This window comes from Panicum virgatum, chromosome 5N (genome assembly GCF_016808335.1).
Source record: "Panicum virgatum strain AP13 chromosome 5N, P.virgatum_v5, whole genome shotgun sequence".
NCBI classification, from domain to species: Eukaryota; Viridiplantae; Streptophyta; class Magnoliopsida; order Poales; family Poaceae; genus Panicum; species Panicum virgatum.
Window position 1 is genome coordinate 7958960 of NC_053149.1, and position 11645 is coordinate 7970604.

An 11645-nucleotide genomic window follows, 5' to 3' on the forward strand; every position below is an offset into this window, starting at 1 on the left:
GAGAAGGGAAGTCAAAGCCAAACCCGCATAGAGGTTTTGCATCTACTTCCCTAGTACGCTACGAACATGCTCTCAATTATTTAGTTTTAGACACTTGCATTGTTCCTTTCCAAGTCACTTACAAGGTTCAAAATAATTTCCAAGAGGTTTGTTTGGGTGGTCGATGGGGCTTGGACTCTGTTGTTTTCTCCTACTAATAACCGACGGTGCTTTAATATGATTGGTCTGAAGGTTTTGCCGACCAGGCAAATCTGACGCGTGCCTAAAAAATGCAAAGATCCTATCGCCCACCTGTCAACTACTCTCAGCAACCATTTTTCTAAATCTTGCAGTGAGTGTGGCGGAGGAGCAGGTATCGTGCGCATCATGATAAGATAAGCATAGTCTTGCCGAGCACATTAAAGTAATCAAATATTTTGTTTCTGAAACAACTAGGCAGGAGATGAGCTTAAGTTTGGCTGAGATTTAGTGACACTGGTTATTTTGCACGAATCTTAAATATAGAGAAGCTTCTTATGTACCGGAAGATTGATAGGAAATCCGTTATGGTCCGCCACTCAAAATGGGCCACCAATAACGAACATTCGAAGACGCATGGCCCGTAAAGTGAAACGAGCATGGAAGGCTGTCAGGTGACCGGGCCGGGCCGCACTTCCACCTGACGCTATTATCACTAAACTCGACGCGTCGTGGTTTTCTTTTGTTTTATTTTCGTGAGGCAGGTTTTTGCTCTGGCGCGTGTTTAGAAGTACTAGTGGGGATGTGGTACGTGTCTAAAAATAACATGAGATTCAAAAATGATATAAGCAAAGTCTACTAAAACAATTAAATTCCGCTAAAACAACTAAATTATCATTTTTATTAAAAATGTAACAATCAACGCCATTCTAAATCTAATCTAATCTAGGTTCTCATAAAAAGTTTCTTCAGTTTTAATTTCTTGAAGATTCTCACATCTTATGTACTCGTACACATATTTCAATGCTGATTTATAGCCATTAGCACCCAAACATGGTACTTCATGGACCTTCTTTATCTCTTCAGCTCGAGTGACAACCGTATATTTGATGCCATCACGCAAAATAGGGTCTGTACATATGCCAACTCTGACATCTGTAATAGAAAACCAAAACTGTTGATGGCGTAAGAATTAGTAGCTAGCAATCATTTGAACTCAAATTTAAATTAACTGTAAAAGTAATCCATGGAAGCATAGATGACAAAGAATTAGTAGCTAGCAATCATTTGAACTCAAATTTAAATTAACTGTAAAAGCAATTGTTTCAACGATGGTTCTCGGTGTCACAGGACAAGGCAACGATGATATTTTAAACCTGAACATTAATCTAAGAACTCTAAACATAAATCAAATCGGTGCTTTGCCTTCTAATAAAAAACAGAATTTTAGTAATAGTCCCTAAAAACACAATTTATTAGTAACCTAACTTCTAACAAAAATATCATCAATTACCCAAGAAAATAAACCATTTTATATCATTTTAGCAGATATTAAAAAACATCCGGCCTTTCCTATTAAAAATACATGTTAATCGACCTTGTAACAGATAGAATATGGCTTGGTTATTATAAATGTAAATTAATAGAAATTAGAACTATAACGAAACATGCCAGATATATAAAGCATATGCTGGGCAATAATCAGTACTAATTCACATCTATTATGTAGGGGTCCTTTTTTATCAACTAACCTGGACCAAATGATCTAGTGCTTGACCCAAACTCAGCCATGTGTTCTGATCAAGTGAGAAAGCAGTGGATCCTGTAAACAGTAGAGCCTTTAGGAGTGGCAAGGGCACAACCTGATAGAAGCAGATCAACCGGTACATCGCTTGCCTGATATCCACCCTTGCCATTGGCTCCACCCTTGCCGACCTCTTCCTCCCAAGCACTGACCAAACAGTTGTGGTGCATGCCAGCTGCACAATTTATTTAACATAAGCAACGTAGACTAGAAGCAAAGTTCCCAACTGAAATTCACTGTAGTCATGAATCAAAAAATTTGGCATTGAAAATTACATGCTAACAAATTTGGCATTGAAAATTACATGCTAACAAATTACATGCTAACGTGTTGTCTAAATTAGAAGAATCAATGATGACGTCCAGCACGTGGGCAACACTGCAGCAAGCCGGCAAGGGTTAGTTCCACACAATCGAATCAACATTATCAGACGCACACAAAACAAAAATCATAAAACTTGCAGTTGACTCCTCACCATCAGCAATGTCACAATTGTAAACAAAAATTAATGAAACACAATTTGTCTCTCACACTCTGGGAAATTGACTTCGCGGAAACATGGACTTGAAATCGCAAAGACATGTCCTTGTTTGATTTCCAATTAATCTAGTACCTTTCATCCCTTGTCTACCTCAATTTTGCACAGGGAGGGAGGCTTGGGCTTGGACACGACATGTTAGCTTAGTGCAATGACAAATTTCAGAGCAAAAAGAAAACATCTTGCAGGCAGCATGCATAAATGTAAAGACTTGACTGGTGGCTCTTACCAAATAAACCTAGTTGATGACATCCGGAAGTTGGTCACATCAGGGTCATCCCCACTAAGGTCCGGGTGGCACACTTACATGCAACTGTAGTACAGGGTTGCCCTCAAAATCACCCAATGTCCAGAGCTTCCCGATCAGTGGCTCCGGGAGCTGCACGCTCACCACAAAGGTAAAGCAGCCAAGCACACCAGAATCAGGCTCAAATCTCAGCCAATAGCCAAAGAAACTATATGTATGGTGAAAATAATCAATGAGATTTTAGTGGTGGTTAAAAATAAACAAAATATATTATTCCAAATATCAAAAATACCAAGCTGATCACTAAGGAAATTACATCATTTCTCTCTTGAAGTCTGTTGATCTTCCAACTGCCAAGATATACATACCAATCAGTTTCCAGAGGAAAAATACCAGCTCACTGGTTGAGTTTGTATACCGTGCAAGTAAAAAAGAAACTTATATAGATGACTCGCTATAGTACACTGAGCAATGCTGCAATAATTACTTAAAGAATACCTCATAAAGAACCGAGCTGATGTTTCGATCACCCTGGGCTATGTGTTCCCTACCCTGCCTTACCAAGCATCTGAAATAAAGTAATAAAGATGGGATTAGCCTTCAATCATATTTTATTTGCAATCCTAAAGTTCCAGTAACGTAAAAACGCCAGACCAAACAGGAAGAAGGCAGGGAAAATAGATCAGGGACTTAACACAACTGAAACTTTGCATTAAGTGTAGTAATTTTCACAAATTAGCATGTTTATTTGTTATACTGCCCAGAAGTTCACCTAACAAGTAAAAACATATGTTTAGAAGCAGATTCTTTGCAGGTCAATATCACAGCTGTTAAAAATGCTTAGAACCATGCATTGCTTTGTTTCAGGTTATACCAGTTCAAAATAAACAAAACAAAAAATCCATTTTGAGAATAGAAGTCACATAACCAGTGTTCTCTTCCATTATACTATCTTAATTTGCCAGGTCTGCATTTATCAACCTATGCACACTGATACAGTTTTGACAAGCAAACTGATATATAAAAAAAATATGGCAGTGGCACTAACAGGTCAGAGAAGCAAAATTCAGAAATAACAAGGTGCTGCCAAACAGTGGCACCAACAGGTCAAAAAAATAATGACAATCTTTCATTTTGAAAGGTTATACTCACCAGCGAGCATGTGTTGTCGTCCACGATGTTGTCTCTCCAGTAAGCATCATTAAAAAAAGTCACTGTCCATGTAAAACTAAGGCAATATTATTGGTGGACATGTGATTTTCACCTCTGACGGTCTGACCAGTGACACATGAGCACAAGATATAGAAGCTTATAAATTATACAATGGAATCGGAAAAGTATGGTCCTATTTTTTGCGCCACTAACCTGAACCCAAGCTCAGGTTGTGCAACATGTACGCGTTTAGCTGCACCCCTCCTTGTGGGTAATGATCTCCTTCTGCGTCACCTGCACGGGACGGGGAGCAAGAGCAGAGAAGCGCCACATGGTCACCCACCTCCTGCTCGATGAAATGCCAAAACCATAATGAAGCAGAGCACTCACCACAAGGGGCTTGTCGGGCCTGGAGGGGTGGTAGGGTGCTGCGGCCTGGCCGACGGGGTGCCCTGCGGCCCACCACGCACGCCGTCGACTCGTGTTGGAGGTCGCCGTCCAGCGTCGCACAGCTCCGCCCCGCGCTGCATGCCTCCTCCGTGCATCGCGGCCCTGCGCCATACGCCGCCGCGCCGCCGACCGCCGTGGCATGCTGCAGGCCGCACCCCACCGTCCCACGCTAGGGTTTGATTTGGATTTGGGGGTGAGGGACTTACGGGCTTGTAGGAACCCATCCCGGCCTGATGATCCATCAGATCGATCCGCGAGTAGCCTTGCACGCGCCGCCGCTAGCTGCTCGTCTGCCGCCGCCGCCCATGCAGGAGGCCGCAGGCGGAGGAGGAGCACGATGTCCCAGCGCTCCTTCCCTTTCCTTCTCCTTCGCCCCCTACAGGCTTCCCCACAACCGCCTCCTCCACCTCCGCCGCGCATCACCAAGCCGGACCGGGATCTCCACCGGTCGATTGGCCGCCCGGAGCAGTCCCCCGCCGGAAGTCTGGCCGCTGGTCGAACTCCTCCCTCCGGCCGCCTCCCTGCCGGGCGTGTGCGCCACCAACCCAGCAGCACTGAGATCCGACTGGAGAGGCGGCGTCGCGTGGTGCCGCGGGGGCGGCGCGATGGCGGGGGAGGCGGCGCTACGGGCGGGGAGGCTGCATCGCGAGGAAAAAAAAAGGGAAACGCCCCCAAATGACGCGAAGCGGGTACAGGCGGGTGGGTAAAACAAGCGACGGTAACAAAAACAATTCATTTGAGGCAGAAATATTTTCCTTGATGCTATTTTGAGATTTGGTCAAACACTAAAATTTTCTATGTGGGATTAAGAGAGGTATTTTATGAGGGTGAGTGAGTTTGAGTGAGTAACAATTATTTTAATTTTTTTTTATTTTTTATAGTATAGATAGAAATGAGCATGGAAGGCTCTGCATGCAGATCAGGTGGCTGTGGTCGCGTAGCTATCGGCCCCACGAATAAACCCCACCCACCAGCTTTCTCTTTTCCCCGGTCCCCAATCCCCATGGAGAGGAAACCTCCGCAATTGCAAAAAGAGCCAATGAGCACTACAGACTACTACTGTCAATCCTGCACTCGAGTAAGGCCATTTTCAGTGGAAGTATTGGCTAATCCCAGTACAAGATTTCAATACACGATTACCAAAAATGATATATCATCAAAAGACTTTTGAAACTATGGATGAAATAGGGCTCCCAATACATAGTTTCATTTCACGATTTCATAGGTGAGCTATTACATTCAATTACTATGAACGTGATTGGGTGAAATCAGATGAGATGAACTTCTCTAGCCCCCAATACTAGTTTCACCAAGTTTCATAGTCTTGGAAATAGTGTAACCCAAGTTTTATCTACATGAAACCTATTTTTCTCTCTCTTCATAAATTTATTGTAATGTCATCATTTTTGCCTATGTGACATCTCATTTAATGTGCATGAAATTTCTATGAAACTTGCATAGTAGTGTCATGAGCATTAAATTTGCTGATATGGCAAAGTTTTTATGAAGAGGGAGGATGTGGAGTGTCATAGAACGTGAGAGGAGTGTCATGGTGTCATCACCATGACACTCCTCCGACTCGATTATCTAGTTTACGGTCTTGATAACTGTGTCGATGACACTCTCACTGAGACTGGCCTAATGAACAAATACAGTATCTAGTGCATGCTTAGGCCGTCTGGTGGCGAGAAAAAAAACCATCCCCCTCTTTTCCTCTCCAATATGCCCCCTTGGATCAAATGAACACAAGCAAGAGCTAGCTGAGAGTAGGCCGTCTGGAGGAGCTCCTTGTTGGTGTACTACTACTACGGTACTACCTATACCTAATCTAGGCGCTTTTTTATTTTTATATTTTTCAAAATCATTTTTAACAGAAATATATTTTCGGTTTTATAATTTACAGTTTTGTACCCCTACCGCCCGGCTGCGGGGCGGCCTGCCGGGCAGTAGGGACCTCAATGTAAATAAAATTTATATTTAATCGCATTTTGACCTCTGGGGGAGCCTCCCGCCCCCCTGCCGGGCGGCAGGTACCCGCCACCCACTAGCGGGGCGGTAGGCCAAGCTGCCGCCAAGCAGAGGGGCGGCAGGCTCCCCCCTCTATATAAAAGGGCTGAGCTCCCCCTCCCCCCTCATTTTCTTCCCACGACATCCAGAGATGGGGAGGGAGAGAGAAGGGGTGAGGGAGGAAGTTGCAGTGGCGAAGCCCGGCCGGATTTTGGATCCGAACCGCAGGTAATAAATATTTCTTAACTTTCTCATTCTAAATTTCTTATATGTTTAATTCTATAATTAGTGTATGCAGCAGTAATGATATTTTAGCGATTTAGGTAGTATTTTTATTATAATTTATGTAGAATTAGGATTAGTTTTTAGAATAACCATTTAGGTTTACCAACCATTTCTGTGATATTGATTAGTTGTTTAATGAGAGAAATTTTTTTGAAAAATGCTCAGAAATTGTAGAAAATGCTAGATAAGCATATGAAAAATTCAGATAAATTATAGAAAATGCAGATAAATTGTAGAAAATGTTAGAAAATTTTATTTATAAAAATTTATTGTACAAAAATTGTAGAAAATGCTAGAAAAGTTTATGGAAATTTCAGATAAATTTTAGAAAATGCAGAAAACTTATATTTTTTGTGTTAGGTATGGCCGAAGATACGCCAACTCTACTTGACCAAGTCATAGACTCGTCGCACTTGTCCTTCCTTGCAGTGGTTCAGCGCGTGAAACTTAACGTGCTGCGTCCACGTCCACCAGCGGAGTTGATTCCTATTGACCCACGATGGGTGCCCAGGTGATATGTCGTCGGATTATGTTTCTGAGAATACGTTTGTTTCGTATACGTTTCCTACATAATGTACTTACCTTTAATCGTTCTACTTTTTAGGTTGAGTGAGGCTGGTCTTCTTACTATAGGCCGTCTTGCTGAGAGTGGTTTGGCAAAGCTGGACATGTCCCTACTTACGGCTCTGGTTGATAGATGGAGGTCTGAGACACACACCTTCCACCTCCCTTGTGGGGAGATGTCACCGACCCTACAGGACGTTGCAATGCTGCTGGGTCTTCCTATCAGTGGGGATGCCGTAGGGCCTCGCGTTGTCCCGTCTACGTGGTTGGACGATCTAGAAGAGCGTTTTGCAAATATTGACATCGCGAATGATGTAGAGGAGCACCCAAAAGCAACAGGGCCTGCCAAGTCATGGATTCTGCAGTTCCAGGTACATACCTCATTTTGTTATGAGTAATGTTAGAGTTATGCTTTTGACTAGTGCAGTTATGGTTTTATTTTATAATTGATCTTGTACTCATAAATGTTCATCTTTTCTATGCAGTCCGACAATTTGGCAAATGTTGCTGATGAGGATAGCGTCACTCGATCCCTTGAGGCATACCTGTTGTTGTTGTTTGGATACATAATGTTCAACAACTCACACGGGGCCTATGTGGATAGGGTGCTTGTGCCTTACGCACAGGAGATCGCAGAGGCAGCTGTGGAGGAAATGCCTCAATACAGTTGGGGTTTAGCGGTACTTGCAGCCACGTACCGTGGCCTCTGCAAGGCATCGGTGCAAAATAAGCACAATGCAATTCTTACAGGATGTCCTATTCTGATACAGCTTTGGTCATACGAGAGGATAGCAATTGGTCGTCCGATTATCGACCACTCACTATATGAGCCGGATATGTACGGTGACACCGAGGATGATAGGCCGACCATGGGGACTCTCTGGTACGCTCGTCGGGTACGAAAATGACTACTACTCGTACTATTTTGTTGGCAATTCTGTTGCTTTGTTTGACCCTCTTTGTATTTCTTATTGGTATATATTATTAATTTCATGCAGAAGAGTTGGGCCCACGTATAGTCTCGGCGGTCCTATCCTGAGTTTGTAGCTGAGTTTGATCGGTTGACACCTGAAGACATTGTGTGGGAGTCCTACTTCCAGTTGGCTATAAACACTCGTGCACCGTTCGGGATATCTTCGGTTTGCTCTCAGGACTAGGGGCCTTTGGATGACAACTACAGCGCTGGTGTACGACGTTTACATTGAGGCCCACTGCCCGGACAGAGTCAGGAGGCAGTTCGGTCAAAGACAGTTGTATCCTGTGCTGTCAGCATTGGATCGGGTCCAACGTCATGACCACAGGTAACGATTCATATGTCATTTCAGTTATAATGCATTGCTGCTTTAACTAATTAATATTTAGTTTGTCGAGGGCTGGTCAACCCTTCTCGAACATGTGGGTGACAAGGGTGCAGCCTTGGGTCGATGGCTGGGACCAGGCAGAGGAGAACGTGACGCTTCCGACCCCTGCACACATGGAGGCTTCGTACAGGGCGTACCTGAGCTGGTACCAGCCTAAGACTCGTTGCCGCTTGATATATGCTGACATGCATCCACAGTCGCATGTTGCGACCCCACAGGATGGCTATGCACGACATAGGGATGAGGCATTAGCTGGGGCGGTGAGTCAAAGTTATCATCGCTTTTCAAATACTTTGGATTAGAGTGTTAATGTCTTTCTTTTTCTTGCATGCAGTTTGAAATGTGCAGGTTGATGGACATAGATTCCAAGACGAATTTGATGAGGATTCGAGCGGGGTCTATGATGGATAGGAATGAGCAAGAGTCGGCCTGGACCCGAACCCGAGTTTCACAAAGAGCCCATTCCATGCTTGAAGCCTTTGGTAGCCGGACATCGTATGAGGACTCCTACGGTTCGTCTCAAGCCCCTACCTCGTTTCCTTGTGGTCCCACACAGCAGCAGCCTTCCCCAGTACCTTATTGGTCTCAGCAGCATTATCCAGGTACGTGAGGATACTTACTGACTTACTACTTTGATAATAATAATTAATTCTCAGTCCATACAAGTGATGGACACCAACCTTATCAACCTCACGGAGGGACCAAATTTAGTACCATGGCACCAGCTTCAGGGATGCCATTTCAACCAACACAGACACCACCACGACATTTCGGCAAACATATAGTCCATATCTTAATTTTAATTAATTTTGGTATGAAGTCTAATTCCTTTTGCATTTACATATAGGATCACAACAGTTATATGATGCGGGACCTTCTTCATATTACCCTATGGCGACAGCAGAAGGAACGCAAGGTAAATACCTAATACGTAGCTCAAATTTATCATGTTCTTCTTATTTCTATGAATATTTTAAATAATTTGAACGGTTTACAGGATCGCACCACCAGCTTCCTGATATGGGTCCTTCTTCGTATCCACCACCACCAGGTACGTATGATGAATATATACCTAAATAGATGACTTATAAGACGATGATTAAGATATCTTAATTGCTACTACACAGGGGCCACACAGGATACCTTTGAGGCAAACTTCGAAGACTGGAGTCGGTTATTTTCTACACCTAACCAGCAGGCGATCCTACCTTCCAGACACCTGTGGCCACCGGACGTCCAGGTAGAGACGTAGGGCCTCCAGACCGACACACCTACCCTACAGACCACGTCCACGCACAGCGTAAAAGAGGTCGACATGGCCGGGGTGGTTATGAGGTGCTTCTAGTTATTTCTGTATTTTTGTTATGGACATGTCGTCATGTTATACTTATTTCGTTCTTATGCATCACCTATTTCGTTCTCAGTTGCGTATGTGTATGAATTGCTAAGTTATACTTTTCATATTCATCTATTTTACTAACGGTTTTTATTTCTATCCAAAATATCTAAAATCACATCTAATGCCGCACTGCACGTTCAAGGTTTAACTTGCGGTGAGGAGGGGTCTGCCGCCCGGGGGGCGGCCTGGCCTACCGCCCCGCCAGTGGGCGGTGGGTACCTGCCGCCCGGCAGGGGGGCGGCAGACTCCCTCCAAGAGCCAAAATGCGATTAAATGTAAATTTTATTTACATTGAGGTCGCTACCGCCCGGCAGGAGGGCGGCAGGGGGCCGGCCGCCCCGCAGTCGGGCGGTAGGGGTATAAGACTGTAAATTATAAAACCGAAAATATATTTCTGTAAAAAACAATTTTGAAAAATATAAAAATAAAAAAAACGCCCTAATCTAGCTCCTTCTTGAAGCTTCCTTTCCTTTTGCGTACACCTTCCTCCTTTTTATTTGTAATCACCTCGTGAACCAAGAATAATGTAAAACTTGTGGAGGCTGGAAACTAAGTTTCATTTTCTAAAAACAAATCTAACTCCTTGAAGAGAAGAGAGACTGATTCACTAGCTAGGTTTAGTAAAAAAAATTTCAAAAAATATATGTTTGTCTTATCTATGATGCATGCATGCATGGGTTACATTAATTAATTATATTCTGTTCGCCCCACAGCAGCACACGGGCGAGTACGGACCGCATGATATCTTCGTAATCAAGAAGTTCACCGACAAGGTCGTCCATCCTCGTGAAATTGTGCTCTGCAGGTGTTCATGCCCAACAATAATCATGAGTTAGCGATGAGAGATCGTGGCCGGCCGGCCCCCCGGTCGTTGCTGCGCATCAGTCTCCCATTGCCATTCCACATGTGACTTGTCTACATACTCTGATGATGTGGCGAGGACGACAAGAAACCTTCCATTTGCTGAGTGACACCCACCTCATCGGCTACGTACGGCAGAAGGATACGGTCGCATGATTTGGCAGAGAGAGAGAGAGAGAGAGAGGTCCTAGCAGGACAGCAGCTAAACTAGTGCTTGGAGATAGATGTATGCATGCATGCGACCTCTGGAGCTAGGGAGGCTTGAATTGGGTCGCAACGAAGCAGCATTCTCTTATGAGTTGATGACAGCGCCAGACGTAACTTAATTTGTGCGAGGAAGTACGCATATATAACATGTATCCATCCACCACTTTGATTTTCAGATCGATGCTACTAGACACTATGTCTATTATAGTAATAATTTTTTATATAGAGGTGGGAGATAACAAGTGCACACACCAAAATATTCTTGTCAGCCAACCAGCCAGCAGTACTATTCTCTAATACTAAATTAGCACCAGCCACCAGTTACCAGCCAGTCAGCAGTACTGTTCTCTCATAACAAATCAGCACCAGCCATCAGCCACAGACAAGCGAACACAACATTATCATTCTTTTTCCAATTTTTCTTCTTCTTTCTCTCTCGCCCTACCATCCCGGTGCTTTTGCAGTCGGTCTGGCTGCTGCCGCTACTAGCTACTTGATTAAACTGTGGTGGAGGAACAAGATCCTAGTGATTGCTCTTTTCTGAACAGGGGAGAAGATTAATGAAGAAGGAGAATCGATTAAAAAATTGGAAACAGGAGAGGAGCAGATCAGATATTGGTGCAGGCAACTTTGGAAATAGGCATGACCTCGAGGGAGAACATCAAAACAGACAGGAGCAGAAGCTATTGGCTTGTTGTGTTGCTGAATTCAGAGCGAGCTTGGTAGGAGCTCCGCCGCGTGCCAGCAAGCTTGGCGGAAGCTCCGCCGCGTACGTGCAGCTCCATCGCCGCGCAGGCCGGAGCTGCTGGGCT

General features: G+C 44.1%; 2 protein-coding genes and 1 long non-coding RNA gene across 10 annotated transcripts; 2 read left to right on the forward strand and 1 right to left on the reverse strand.

The window, feature by feature from the left end:
- Positions 1 to 798: 798 nt before the first annotated feature.
- Positions 799 to 4848, reverse strand: LOC120676022. Of its 8 annotated transcripts, none has more exons than XR_005675595.1 (8): positions 4090 to 4848; positions 3913 to 3993; positions 3700 to 3761; positions 3046 to 3115; positions 2864 to 2897; positions 2082 to 2679; positions 1821 to 1937; positions 799 to 1113 (listed from the first exon to the last, which is right to left on the reverse strand). XR_005675595.1 is itself a non-coding variant. In XM_039957233.1 (8 exons), exons 4-8 carry the CDS (start codon positions 2550 to 2552, stop codon positions 899 to 901), a joined length of 444 nt encoding a protein of 147 aa, XP_039813167.1. In that variant the 5' UTR covers positions 2553 to 2679; positions 2864 to 2897; positions 3046 to 3115; positions 3700 to 3906; the 3' UTR covers positions 799 to 898. The 8 variants fall into 8 exon arrangements, 3 of the variants coding, with proteins under 3 accessions (XP_039813167.1, XP_039813168.1, XP_039813169.1); XR_005675592.1 differs by having other exon boundaries at positions 799 to 1132; positions 1710 to 1937; XR_005675593.1 differs by having other exon boundaries at positions 1710 to 1937; positions 2530 to 2679; positions 4090 to 4838.
- Positions 4849 to 8134: 3286 nt separating this feature from the next.
- On the forward strand, positions 8135 to 9035 carry LOC120674501. Its single transcript, XM_039955673.1, has 4 exons — positions 8135 to 8306; positions 8368 to 8626; positions 8701 to 8762; positions 9023 to 9035. Exons 1-4 carry the CDS (start codon positions 8173 to 8175, stop codon positions 9033 to 9035), a joined length of 468 nt encoding a protein of 155 aa, XP_039811607.1. The 5' UTR covers positions 8135 to 8172.
- Positions 9036 to 9151: 116 nt separating this feature from the next.
- Positions 9152 to 9629, forward strand: LOC120673438. The gene is made up of 3 exons (XR_005674653.1): positions 9152 to 9282; positions 9364 to 9417; positions 9494 to 9629. It is a non-coding gene; the product is annotated as an uncharacterized LOC120673438 (long non-coding RNA).
- The last annotated feature ends 2016 nt before the right edge of the window (positions 9630 to 11645 follow it).